At 30.9% G+C, this 15464-nt stretch overlaps 1 protein-coding gene across 2 annotated transcripts in view; it reads left to right on the top strand.

Moving 5' to 3' along the window:
• LOC143085106 (phosphatidylinositol 3,4,5-trisphosphate 3-phosphatase TPTE2-like) overlaps nt 1-2742 on the top strand; it is a 36080-nt gene extending 33338 nt beyond the window's left edge. For both annotated transcript variants that reach the window (XM_076261296.1, XM_076261295.1), the window contains one exon: nt 1271-2742. In XM_076261296.1, the coding sequence (XP_076117411.1) occupies nt 1271-1382 (112 nt within the window). In that variant the 3' untranslated portion in view covers nt 1383-2742. The remainder of the gene's footprint in view (nt 1-1270) is intronic.
• The last annotated feature ends 12722 nt before the right edge of the window (nt 2743-15464 follow it).

Below are 15464 nucleotides of genomic sequence, written 5' to 3'. Positions count from 1 at the left end.
AATCTAGAACGTCAAATTTACCTCTGACCTTGACCTCAATTTCAAGGTCACAAACTGAGGATCTCAAATCAAAAGACCCTAGGTCTCTAATATGTATGGTAAATAAGTTATATCACCTTACGCATAATTTTAGATATGATAGGGGCTAAAACTCCTGTTTATTGACTACCTACCCTTTCAACCAAAATTATTAAGTAACGACATGTCGCAACTAACAATTTAGTAAAAATAATTTGTTGATATCTTATAAGGTTAATGATCATGAAAATTAGTGAAAATAAGCCAAAATCAAAAATTTAGAATATGACCTTGACCTTTGACCTTGACCTAATTTTCATTTTTTTGGACCAAGGATCTCAAATCAAAAGACCCTAGGTCTCTAATATGTATGGTTAATAAGTTATATCACTTTACGCATAATTTTAGATGTGATAGGGGCTAAAACTCCCATTTATTGTCTACGCACCCTTTCAACCAAAATTATTATGTTACGACATGTCGCAACTAACAATTTAGTAAAAATAATTTGTCGATATCTTATAAGGTTAATGAAAATGAGTGAAAATAAGCCAAAATCAAAATTTAGAATATGACCTTGACCTTTGACCTTGACCTAATTTTCATTTTTTTGGACCAAGGATCTTAAATCAAAAGACCCTAGGTCTCTATCACTTATGGTTTTCCAGTTTAAAATACTTTTCAAAATTTCAAATACAAAAGGGGAACTAACTCTCATATGGAATCTCTATACGGCTTCGGTCAAAATGAAACAGAACATCCTGAGGATATAACGAGCAATTTGGTAAAATAAATTTGTCGTAATCTTTTACGGTTGCGAAGGAGAAGTGGCCACAAGAAAAACAGTGTTCGGGGAGATAACTCTTATATGGGAAAGTATTCAGTTAAGCAGAGTTGGTTTCAAAAGCGTATTACCTGTTCGATATCATATTCCAAATATCAAAGCGACATCTTGCGAAACAAAAAAACAGCGAAGGAAAAAAATTAGGCGGAAGAAAAAAAAAAAAAATAATAATAATCAGAAGAAATCCAATAGGTCTTTCCACGGAAAAGTGGAAAGACCTAATTATGTATTTAAGACTAAAATATCAAACAGTGCACATCCAACATCCATGAATAGTGGAAATGTAAGTGAAATTTTAATTTGCCTTTATAGGTGGTTTCTCCATTTTTAAAGTGCCTTACCTTGGTACCATGAATTATTTTCTTAATAACTCTGGCTCATGTAGGCAAATGTTTGGTTTTTTTGCAGATTATTCCTATCCAGGGATGAGATAGATAACCCTCATAAGAAGAAAGCACAGAAAGTGTTCCGAGAGACATTTAGTATTGAGATGTTGTTTAGCGATACTGATGGTTCATAGCCTAGTGATACTGATGGTTCATAGCCTACCTGATTAAAGTGATGATAGTGTTAGGGGGAAAGACAATGTAATGGTGCTTACAGATCAAGTTTTTAACATTTTTATATAATACATTTATGTAATAAAAACATATTAATAGTGTAATATATATCATATCAGTTGAATTTGATTTTTAAATGGTTGCTTTATGTTCAATTGCATTTTCACAAGAGTATTCCTCCAAGATAAGTTTATTGAAATTTCATGCTTATTAGTCCTTCATTTACACAATTTTACAACATTTTAAATTAACTTTAAATACTGACTGAAATTTTTTTTTATTTGTTATTGAAGTTAAACTTTGAGTTGGTGTTAAAGACAAGGTAGAGTAAACATTGAAAAGTATGAAAATTGTACTGGTAATCAGTTTTTGCTGAAGATTATATTACCTTTCCTTGTATTGACATATCACAGGTATAAGATTGGCTGTGAAATAAGCCAATGTGAAACAAATAAATATGTCAAAAATTAGATAAAATCTAAGCTTTTCTTGAAATTTTGAGAATTTTACCTTTGGAATTATGTTTGTATCATACTTATATTCAAAATATTACCAACTTTGTTTTAAAAACAATTGGTTCCAAACAAACTGTTTATTAACTTGCAGGCATAATTGAGTTGTAAACTACTAATAAAGCAGAAAAATTAATTTAATAAAATAAGGACCTGATTAGGATTAAGTTGTTTGGAGGTTGATGATAACTGCATCTTACAAATCTAAGGGAAAGAGAGATTCCATATTCAGACCTTCTTCAGACATATCCCAGCTATGCAATAATTAAAGGGCATTTTTATAAATTTTATATTTGTATATATTTTGTATGAACTATATCTTAGACCGTTATATAAAATCATGTATGTTTTAATATTATTAGTTGCTCAATAGTTAGAAATTGTATAGTCCTATTTATTTGGTGTTTTCTCTCTGTCTGCAGGTTGTCTTTTAAAATTGAAAAATAAAATAGCTAATTGGCCTCTTTGTAAGAGTTTTGAAGATTTGCTTTGTTCTTAGACGTTGTTTATTTTTGTCCAAATGCTAAAGTCTTCATGTATGTCAAATCTGCAAAATCATAAATCTGAAATAAGGGACATTTTTTTAGCAGGGGATTTATGACCTAGACTGAATATTCAAATCTCATTCAAAGATTGTATTACCAACTTGGATATGGGTATGTAAAAATAAAATTGGTTGCATATCCTGGTTTATTGTTTGGATTTTTATGTTCAATCTACAGTTTTCTTTATTGTGTTTAGTTGGATGTTGTTTGATCATCTATTTTTGCCATGATATTGTCTGTCTTCCTTTCATGTAATGTTAAAAGCAGGATAAAATGGTGATCTATGTTAAAAATATGATAAAACTAACTTACCTTGTCCTTTTATCCCCTCTATTCCCTTAACAAAAAAACACGTATAAACAACTTTTATTTCCTGAAACATACATAATTAAACCATTTTCGTAGTTATATCCTTATATACTTTACAGTGGCAGATCCAGAACTTTTTATAGGCTCCAGTGATGCTTCAGTGATTCCCTATATAATCAACCATATTTTTTTTCCAAAAAAGGGTTGGGGGTCTAGATCCACCTTTGTTCCACATATAAAATAAAGAATGGAACAAGATTATAAAATATGTTGTATTTATATTTAACTTTGATAACTTTTCTAGTCAGAAATAGTGCCTTTTTTGTTTGTTTACATTTTACTAGTTTTATCTATAGTATCTCTTTTAAATTATAACCAGTATTACAATCTTATTATTTTAGTAATCTTTCCTTATATTTATAATTTCCCTCCACTATATATACATATGTTAAAATCGATATATTGTTGGACCTGCCAGTTTTGGTGTATATTATGTATAACCAAATGAATGACAGATTACATTCCTGCCTTTATACATTCTTAAGCAGATTCAAAATGATTTTGAATGTTATAAGAAGGAAGAGAAAATTTGCACATTTTGACACTGATCGGAAGAACAATTGAGCATGTCAAACCTTTATTCTTTATTTATTTGATGGTGTTTTTTTTTATTTTGACCTAATTTTTAATTGTCATTCAATGTCCATAAACAATGCTCAATAAGTTTTTAAATATGAAAAATGAAATAGGAGGGTAAATATTATTTTTTCTTAAATGTACATTTTGTAATTGTAAAAAGGTCTGAAAATGAATAAAAGAGATTATTTTCCAGAATATATGTGTGTATGATGTAAACACTAAACAATTTATATCTTTCTTATAAATTTTGTATTATGCTCAGTCACATGCGGTATATTTAAAGAATTTTTATGAATCCTTACCTACATATAAGATTACTCATCTAATTTATGGTTTGGCATATCAGAAAATTAAATTTAACATATTTGTTATTTTATAAATGATTATACCATTTTTTTTAGTGCTGGCTTTCGAAAACTATTTCTACAGGCATTATCAATGTGTTTTTGTTTTTTATAGCAAACATTTTTGGTCATATATTGGTATCACGTTTTCGTCGTCAGCGTCGTCCAAAGACAGATGGTTTTCGGATAACAACTTAAGTATAAGTAAATAGAAGTCAATAAAATTTAACACAATGTTGATAACCACAAAAGGAAGGTTGGGATTGATTTTGGGGGTTATGGTCCCAAAGGTTTAGGAATTAGGGGTCTAAAGGGGCCAAAAACAAGCATTTATCTAGTTACAGGACAATAAGTTGTGTATAAGTATTTCAATTGCTCTGAAATTGTACCACAATGTTTAATACCATAATTAAAAGTTTGGGATTTATTTTAAGGGTTATGGGGCAAACAGTCTAGGAATTAAGGGCAAAAGAGGGGACAAAAACAAGAATTTTTCTAGTTTCAGGACAATAACTTGTGTGTAACTGTATGGATTTCTCTGACAATGTACCACAAGGTTCCATATAACAAAGGGAAAGCAGTGTAAGGGAGGTAATCCAATTCCATTTTAAGAATACTGTTATTTATTATATATATGTTTGATTACATCCCTTACACTGCTTGAAATTTATGCATACAGAAATGAAAAAAGAAGTTACTATTAGTTAATACTAATTTTAACCATGACTGTATGACATTTTATATTTTAATATTTTATGATGTATTTAAATGAGTAGTTATTGTTACAAAATCCATTTGAAATTTGAATTGAGATTTTGAAATATGGGAAAGGGGAGGTGAACAAAAATTGTGTGTGGGGGGGGGGGGAGGGGGGGTACAATTATTCTCATTTCAGATTTCAGAAATTGAAAAGAAAACTTCTTCAAATATTTTATTTTTGAGGGGATTTATATTCAACAGCATAGTGAATTGCAAATTTTAAGTGCATAGACCACAACCTTGTTGTGTCAGAAACCTATGCTGTGTCAACTATTTATCACAATCCAAATTCAGAGCTGTATCCAGCTTGAATGTTGTGTCCATATATGCCATAGCTGTTTAGGGTTTGACCTCTGCGGTCGTATAAAGCTGCACCCTGTGGAGCATCTGGTTGTTTCTTAAAAATAAAATACAATATATATTCCAAGCAGTCAAATTTAATGTTTTTATATTTAATAAATTAATTCTATTGGTTTTTGAATGTGGTTTTGCAATTTCGTGTAATGACTTAATATCAATTGAAAACATGTGTTTATGATATAGCCTGTTTTAAACATTATATATACTCATGTTGTGTAATTATCTATTGTATAAAGTGCCAGTGTGAGGTATTGCATCAAACATAACTTCTTCATCTTTTGATACTACCAGGCTGATTTGAACCATTCTAGGCAGAAATAAGGTACTTTGGTTGGTCCTTTGTAAAAGTTCTTTTTGTGTTCAAGTCAAACTTTTTATCTTTAAGAAATGGTAAGCCTGAGATAATTTTAAATTCTGATTATGAATATTTTGGTAAATTTTCAGAAGAAACTACAAAATAGATTTGTTTTAATAATTAAAAGAAGTTTGAACCTGAAAACAATCTAATTAGGTTTTGATCAGTTCTTAGACATGATGGAAAAAAGTCTTTAAGACTCCTAATGAATTATAACGAACATAACTTTTCATATCTGATTTCCCTAAACTTCTGGAGTAGTCTGACCAAACAAGGCAGAAATAGTGTAAGAGCCAACTGACTATGCTCTATTTTTGGGTTAATCAAGTTTGAGTTACACAGAGTTGAATTTTGTTTTGATAAGGGCCAACAACTATTGATTAAAACTGGAGAGGATTTTAAGGCATTGAGACTAAACACTGGTCATTTATATCAGTGTTTTTGAATCTTTTAAAGTTCTCATTTATAATCAAAGTCTACCTCAAAAATGGAATGATTTTTTGAATGGTTGTGATATTTTGTTTACTTAAGTGAAGGTTTGTTATGTGTACAAATTTTATGTTATTATTACCATTTTTACTTTTTATTATTATATTTCTAAATATATATCTGACTATTAGTATGTAATAAATAACAAATCCTGCTTTATTTATTTTTGTCTTTTTGGGTCCAACAGATGATCAGTTTTTAGGATTCTATCAGTAGCGTTGGAGACATGTTTTGTGTGGATTAGCAATAAACAATAAATAAACAATACAATTATGTATCATTAACATGTTCTTGTATAGCTTGATATTAGTTGTGAATTTGACTCATTGTTGAAGGCCATACCTTGACTTAGCTAAATTTATAGAAAATTGGTCTATGGTGGATAGTTGTCTCATTGGCAGTCATACTACATATAAGATAAGATAAATTTTATTTTCTAAATTAGGTCCCCAGGGGGGCAAATACACATAACATAATTATTATATAACTGATACAACATACAGTATTTTACATAACATTGTAAAATAAACTGTTGAAATAGTCATACAGGTATTATTTGTTAAATAAAAAAGAATTTTAGAGTTGCTACTCCAGAGATGTGGCAAACCCCATTTATTTATTTACTTCTTTTTTTTCTTTTATTGATTTTATAATATTTTGCTGAAAATGTATAAAATATAAAATATACTACATATTCTTAAAAATTAAAAAGAATTGTTGTTTTATAACGTAAGTTCTGTGTAGAAAAGTGGATCACGTTGTTATATTAATGAATAACTAAAGGATTTAACATTTTGTTGAAGACTATAATTTTAATGTGATCAGTTAATCACTTCAATTGAATTCCTTTCACAAGACCAGTTAACAAGTACATCATATTAAGGATCCTTTCATTTGTCTTCTCTTTGGAGTCCAACACACCTTTGAAGTTTGTGTACTCATAACACTAGTTTGCTTTAGAAAAAGTTAATACATTTGGTTTGTACACAAGAGAAAACAATGCACTTTCAAAGGAGAACAAGAATCAAACAATATAACAAGACAACACTCATGGTCACCTAAATCTAAAATTAAAAACAGCCTTACAAAGACTTGGTCAAGATAGCAGGTCTGATGTAGTACTGGTGCAAAATGTGGGGAAGTTCATCCATTCAAACAGGTAGGGTCAATTTATTTCTGAGCAAAGCCTCCAAGAAAAGTCTTCCAAAAATTCTACAATAGCAGCTTCCAAAAGTTCATACTACAGCTTTGTTGAAGGTAAGGCATGTCTGCTGATTATGTGGTGTGTACCGTTTTTCTCAGTTGGGTATGTGTATTGATATTAAAAAAATAAATATTGAATCATGGATGGAACTATTATTTTTTCAAAAATAAGTCAAAGTGTGAAACTTTTAAATACATTATATCACATATGTTTTACAGATCAACATTCTACAGGGAAAAATGTTATGACTTATTTTATGATCCACAATAAATATTGTTTATATTCATGAAAACTATGAACATGCCAAAAATTTATACTATTAAATGTTTGGGCACACCGATTAACCATGCTATAAAATTTGAATAACAACTATAGAATTTTTTAACACAGCTGGAACTTTAGAGGATATTGTGATCACCCAAACTCTGTAGAAGGTTGCATACTTTGTAGTAGTGGGCTTCTGCAGTTGTATATATGTGTAATGTTGAGGCTCTACCAATATTTCTGGTTATTAATGAACATGGTATGAAGTTTGAAAGACATATGAGATTATTTAAAATTGCAATTTTTGTAGATTTTGTCAAATTCTTTGCAAATATCACTAGAAAGAGTACTTACATAGGACATGTTTAAACCTAACAATTTTAATGCTTTATAAATAACTACGCATTTTTAAAAATTTACCTAAAACTAGGATATTTTTAATGCGGTGACCCTGCAAATAGGGTGGACTTCCGAAGAAGAAGAAGAAGAAGAAGAAGAAGAAGAAGAAGAAGAAGAAGTTTAATAAAAAAAATCAAACTAGCCATGGTGGCCATCTTGTTTGATGGGCGGGGTTCCAAATTTGGTCCAATTTGACAGTAATTTCAAAGGAGAAGATTTTTACGAAAAATTGTGAAAAGTTTATTTTAAAGGGCAATAACTCTTAATTGGGTTAATTGACCATTTGATTATGTTGACTTATTTGTAGATCTAACTTTGCTGAACATTTTTGCTGTTTAGAATTTATTTATTATGATATATAAGATAATAACCAAAAACTCTCAGTGCAAGATTTTTCTTAAAATTACCAATTAAAGAATTACCAATTTAAGGGCAGCAAGCCAACAACTGCTGAAATTTTCAGGGATGATAGTTCTTGGCCTGATAATCTTAATAACCCTTTTTAACCGGATTTTTGTGACAAAAATGTCGGTTTTATTGATTTGGGGATGTACGGCGGGCGGCCGGCAATCAAATGTTGTCCATGCATTAACTCATAATCACAGTCTCATGAACCGTTCAACCAAAGCTTTTAAAATTTTTATATGTTGTTACCGACAACTAAATGAAGGTCAAGTTCAATAATGACGATTTTGACTTTTACCGTTCAGGAGTTATGGTTCTTGAAAGATTGAAAAATGGAGTTTCCAGTCGTGTCCGTGCATTTACGCAAGAACTGTTCTACCAAAGCTTCCCAAATTTTAATATGTTGTTACCGATGACAAAATGGAGGTCAAGTTCAATAATGACGATTTTGACTTTTACGGTTCAGGAGTTATGGTTCTTGAAAGATTGAAAAATGGAGTTTCCAGTCGTGTCCGTGCATTTACGCATGAACTGTTCTACCAAAGCTTCCCAAATTTTAATATATTGTTACTGATGACAAAATGGAGGTCAAGTTCAATAATGACGATTTTGACTTTTACCGTTCAGGAGTTATGGTTCTTGAAAGATTGAAAAATGGTGTTTCCAGTCGTGTCCGTGCATTTACGCATGAACTGTTCTACCAAAGCTTCCCAAATTTTAATATATTGTTACTGATGACAAAATGGAGGTCAAGTTCAATAATGACGATTTTGACTTTTACCGTTCAGGAGTTATGGTTCTTGAAAGATCGTAAAACGGTGTTTCCATTCACGTTGTTGCATTTACTAATGAACCATTCAATCTAAGCTTTTCAAATTTTAATATGTTGATACTGACTACAAAATGGAGGTCAAATTTGATATTGACGATTTTCACTTTCAGCACTCATCAGTTATGGTTCTTGTGATATTTCCAGGACACAAATAAATGTTAATAAATCCGGTTTGCTGTCGTTGTGACAGCCTCTTGTTTCAGATTTCCTCAAAATGCTTTAGTTTCTGAGCTATAAGCCAAAATCTTTATTTTACCCCCATGTTCTATTATTAGCCATGGCGGCCATCTTGGTTGATTTTTAGGGGATCGGATACAATTTTAAAACCAGATACCCTAAGGATGGTTTAGGCCAAGTTTAGTTTCATTTGGCCCAGTAGTTTCAGAGGGGATTTATTCAATTCAGTGAGAAAGATATCTTTTTAATTTTCTGGGATGGAATATTCTTGATCTGATGTGTTGCTTTCATTTAAAATATCATATCCAAGCCCTTCTGATAATTATGTGGTTTGTTATACAACTTAAAATGTTCTGACTCAGTTAAAGTCACTGATTTAAAACAAAACTAAAACAATAAATAGTAATGTTATCTTGTATGCCTGATTAATCCCATACCATATCAAATATCAATTGTGAATAACGGACTTAACAAACACTCAGGTAATGTTTATATCATAGTTTACTTAACATGCTTAATACCTACTATTCAATTTGTATGCACTACTATCAAGCCATTCAAGTTAAACGAAACATCATATGTGTGCGTCTCTGTTGAACTTGCTAAAATCACTGTAACTAAAACTGGTGTTCTTTTATTCTGCAAACGCCATCACCTCCCCTTTTCCAATACAAGGTTTGCTATTTTTACATAAAGTCAATGTATATTTACAGAAAGAGCAATGTTTGTGAATCGTAGTATTTCTCACTAATTTGTTCGATAATATGCAGAATTGGACGGTGTAGTAGATATATTTATAAGACCTCACGTTAAACAAACTTATCGACGAATGCTGAAAAAAAGAATGCATATTCACTTCGTGACTTTATGTTATAAACAAAATGTTTGATACGGTAATATTGGTAAAGCCAATAAATTGTAATAAACGGTTATGACTGATATCATACCCAAGTTGAATTCATTAATTAAAAGATGGTCATGCATGGTGATATTATAATTTTTATAAATTTTTAAAAGTCATAATATTATATCTGGACGGGCGAACGATGAATCAAGAATTTTGTTTGAAGTGAATTAAAAGCTGCTATACAAATTATTGATTTCTGCTAACTTAAGATTTGTTTCTGAAGCGCAGAATAAATATAACGGAAATTCCCAGTGTCAAGTGAATGCATTATATAATCCTAAAGCTTTTAATCAAAGACGAATTATGATAAAATATTGAATTTCAATCCTTTTTCCAAAGACGAATAAGTCAATACACAATAATCAATAAAAATAAATTGCTTGAACTTTTTTACCGAAATCATTTTATTACCTTTTTTCTCCGCATCATCTTTTATTTCAGTGATTGGACTCATGCAGTTTATAATGGCACAGCCAAAGGTTAATAAAAAAACGTTCAAATAGTAGAACTTGAAGCACATTATAAAAATAAGATGATGTGGTATGATTGCCAATACAGTTTTGATTAGGTTCAGAGGCGGATTAAACGAGGACAGGGGTCCAGACACCCCCTTTTTTTTGGGGGGGGCATTATTTAGGGAATCACTGCATGAAGCATGACAAGAGTGGCCCTTTCTTTGATAGTCAGTGGTCCTATCCCCTTATGAAAATTTCTGGATCCGCCCCTGAAGGCATTTAACTTTTCGTTATTAGGTCAGTTTATAAGAGGAACCATCAATTTGTTCAATGATATTTATCTATACTATACCATGTATACCGTACTGGTGGTTTGGCACGCAACTGATGTTTCTTTACTTGTACGATTTAAAGGATACATTACTGTCACTGTGCGGAAACTCAACATTGTTTTGTGGGAACTGTGGATACACGCGGCTAAAGTGCATTGAAATCTGCATTACACATTAAATCAATAGCAATGCACAATGTTATTTAAGTTGCACCAATATTGAACCGACTCGTCCATTTGTCTTGCTAATTATAAGTTTAACTATTATGTAATGTTTTCTTTATCCCGTAAATGGGAAATTCCAACTTCAATTATACCAGGCATTATAATGAGACAACACAGGAACTGTTCATCATCTTTCTGGAAACATATATTTGGTAAGGACAGTTGACTGCTTTTTGATTGTTTTAACACCTAAAGATGTCATGTATTACTATTATTACTGCTGAATCATTGATATAACATGTATAACTTGTGATGCTATCATTAACCAAGTTAAACAATGTAAGCTTTTAACATCCTCCATAACCATCTCGTGTGAATGTTTTCTCAATCACCCAGTTAAATCTCATTTGTAGAATTTGTTCTTTATTTTACTACAGCATAAATCAGACAGTTGGTTTTCTCTTTGTGGATTGGTTTTACGTTTTGTCATGGCGAGGTTTCACAGTATAGCTTACGGAGCATGCAGTATGGTCTATCGAGGTTTCACAGTATAGCTTACGGAGCATGCAGTATGGTCTATCGAGGTTTCACCGTATAGCTTACAGACTTGGGGTAATTGTAATTGTAATCGTTAATCAGCTGTAATTGATTACTATTTTTCAAGTAATCAGTGTAATCATTAATCAGCCAAAAATCTGATTACATGTAATTTAATTTAATCAATTACTTTTCAAAATACCCTGTAATCATGATTACTTTTTGATTACATTCTGATTACAATGAAACAAATCTAAAATTGTGTGTTTGGTCATTAAATGAACCTCTTTGTTATTCATATATGATAAATTTTAAACATACTAAAATGGTTTGGTTACTTCAGTAAAACATAGTTACAGTATTGAAAAGTCATCATTAGCCTAAGCAGAGACATATAATACAATTATAAACCTTTTATCTTGGTAAAAGATGTTGTACATACATGTATATTTATCGTTTTATAATGATCTTCATATTAATATTTGATAATAACTGTTATATATTCAAGTAATACTTTTCTTTAACCCTGAATTATAATCTTTTGTTAATTTTTGTGATTTTTGTCAACTTTGAATTGACAAGTAGGAGACTAATTAAGGTTTGTTTTTATTGCAATTACCAATTGAGTATAGCTGTAGGGAAATATATATGATAAAAGATAAATCAGACATGAAAATTAATCTTATTAGCACAAACTAAATTAAAAGTTGGACAAATATGTTGTTTAATTTTTTTGTGTATTTGGAATGGACATGTAAAATGCAATGATTTTTAGTACTTACATATTGTTTACAATTTGATTAAACATTTCTATTAAAATTTAACATAGTTTTAACTGGTTACTTTATTTCGTCCACATTTAAACTTCCATAAACTGCAACTTGGAATACATATAAATTATGAAAGAGGTCAGAAGACAAACAAAAAAACTCTTATGATTTATCTTTATTAAATTTAATTCAAAATAATTCAGAGATCATTGGTGATAAAGTGTAATGTATATATATGTAGTGAAATTTGGTGTTTATTTAAATAAATGAAGTTTAATTTGAAGTTATCATTTTATAATTGAACCAAATAAAATACTTTCTCAAAAATGCTATAGTAATATTGAAGGCTTATTCATTCACATCATTCAAAATGTTTTGTTTTAAATTCATTGTAATCAGATGTAATCATGATTACTTTGCCAATGTAATCATTATTTTAATCAGATACTTTCAGAAATGATGTAATCATTAATTTAATTTAATCGTACAAATGACAAAGTAATTGTAATTTAATCAATTACATTGAAAGTAATTGGACCCATCTCTGATAGCTTACGGAGCATGCAGTATGGTCTATCGAGGTTTCACCGTATAGCTTACGGAGCATGCAGTATGGTCTATCGAGGTTTCACAGTATAGCTTACGGAGCATGCAGTATGGTCTATCGAGGTCTCTGTATTGTGGCAAAGCTATAGTTGTTTCCATCTTTGTCCTTATGACTGCCTGTGCAACGTTTGACCATTCCGTTTCATCAAGTGGTGTACGCATTCTATGAGATAAAATTAAGCCACGCTTATTTTATACGACAAGTCATTGGTTTTAGAAATTGATAAATTCTGTGTGGTGACCATTATAATACATACAAGCTGCAATATAAAATTGAGTAATATACATGTTCCATAAAGATTTGGTAATAGTACCTTGTCATCAGCTGGTTTCGTTACATGAAAAGAACGTACAAACAAACGAAGGAATAACACCATTTTAATTTCTTTATTTCTAATTACATAATTAACATTTTGTATAGCAATCCTGTCTAGAAATAATAAGAGCTTAATGTTAATAATTTCCATGTTAAGGTAATATAGTGGAGCGGCGAATGTTAAAAAAGTCGCTTAGTTAACGAGTTTAAATTACCTAAATACCTCATGGGATTTTAATGGCTTAAAATGTCTATCGATTATTCAACTTCTGAAAAATGTTTGTCGTCAAAATGAAATGTGGTACAAATGACGTTAAAAATAGCCTTAACTGACGTTACCCAACTTGCATCGTATACCCCATTGCTGATTCGGTACTCATATTTCATATCAAACACGTTCTAAAAAATTATTTGTGAACGAAATTGGTAAATATAGTTATCCTTGAACTTCATACAATTTAAGAGCATTTTTAAATAGTCCTATATGGAGAGCACAATGCATCTGAAAATGGTTGAAAATAACAGTGAAAAATCATCGTTTTTCACCTAGCATTATTTGCACGTGCAGTATATGTGTATTTTAAAGGCACAACAATAAAGCCGTCGTATAATACTACAATCGACTCGATTTACTTTTTGCAGTAAATTTCTTATAAGATAAATATTTGGCTAAATATCGGCTTTTTATCGAGATTTGAAGTCCGAATATTTGTCACAAATTTACCGACATTGTTGTGGTTTCTATTTATAGTCCAACATTCAGCAATTTTTCGAAGGTTGATTGTAGTCGTTTTCAAGCATATTTCTTGTTCATTTTGTAATTTCCGAAGCTTTGTTGTTAATTTATATTGTTTGGTATTGTTGTGTATTAGATTTTGTTGAATTAAACGGGAAAAGTGAATATCATTGTAGGGTTTGTTTGGTTTTCATGTGTGTTTGATTTGTTTCTTATTTCATCAAATGGACAATTTATCAGTCTCATTAAAACTAGTCCCTCCGAATGCCAAAAAAAAAGGAGAGTGGAAGTTGGTGTTGACAATTGCATTATCTGCAATTCTGTTGATGATGAAAATTTGATAACACCAATGGAATCTGGAAGAAAAGCCTGATAAATGCTGCAGCAAAGAGACGTGATGATTTGTTCAGTTTTTTTAATGAGTTCTGCAATGAAATATCTAGTGAATTACCCGTATTTAGGTACCATAGGTCATGTTTTAAAAGCTACACAAGTAAACATAATTTAAAAGCAGTAGCATGTTCTTCAGCTGAAAAGGAAACACCAGATATAAATTACGATTTATCTAATTCTTTGGTGCCTGGAAATAATGATCACCCTCTCAATACATCAAAGTGTATTATTTGCAGCAAAATGTCACATGAAAGGGTGAAAACATTACATACCATTTCATCCGCTGAACGGTTAGCCAATCTTAAAGATGCTGCTATTAGAGCATGCGACGCTGAAATGATTAATCGAATAGAGAAAGAGAATTTGCTCAATAAAGCAGTGTATCATGCAGCATGTCTGACTACATACTTGGCATATAGACCAAAATCAAATGATAAATCAGCGTATGATTTGGCATTTGAAAGAGTGGTTGAAATTATAGACAGAGACCTCATTTGTGACAAAAAGTCTCTTCTATTGTCATCACTCTTGACAATGTACCAGTCTTTTTTACCTGATAATATAAGTAAGACCTACTGTAATTCCTCCAAGCTTAAGGCTAAACTTGAGAAGCACTACAAGGATGCAATTGTATTATTTTATTTGCTCAACAAGGACAAGGTAAATCTAGTATTGTATTTGCCAGCGACATTTCCATTGGCGACGCTGTTAAGGCAGCTAATAGCATCAAAGCAGAATTAGAATTGCTTGAGATAAAAGCCGACTTGAGTACATGTAGCTCCACCAAAACCAATGAACAAACCGATATGCATGTACTCTATGCAGCCGCCTCAATATTAAGACAAAAAATGGAAAATGTATACATTTCTGGAGATTATTATCCTGCAAATGACGAAGCATCATTGGAAATGTCAGAAGCAATGTTGCCAACTAGTTTATTAAATAAGTTTTATCACTTGGCTTCTTGACAAAAAGTCTTTTGAAACATTTTCTTCAGTATCAATGGATATTTCGCATGATATTCGAAGAAAATGTGCTGCTCTCGCAGAGTGCCTGGTGTCAAATTGTAGTAACATAATTACTCCGTTTAGTCTTGGTCTTGCAGTACAGTTATATCATGAGTTTGGATCAAAGTCTTTGATTGAAAATTTAAATGAACATGGTTTCTGTGTCAAGTATGACGAGGTTCGGAGGTTTTTGACTAGTGTTGCGAATGCTGAAATAACAAAAATA

This window comes from Mytilus galloprovincialis, chromosome 8 (assembly GCF_965363235.1).
Source record: "Mytilus galloprovincialis chromosome 8, xbMytGall1.hap1.1, whole genome shotgun sequence".
Classification (NCBI taxonomy): domain Eukaryota; kingdom Metazoa; phylum Mollusca; class Bivalvia; order Mytilida; family Mytilidae; genus Mytilus; species Mytilus galloprovincialis.
The sequence above is the reverse complement of the archived record's forward strand: the minus strand, read 5'-3'. Positions and strand labels throughout refer to the sequence as shown.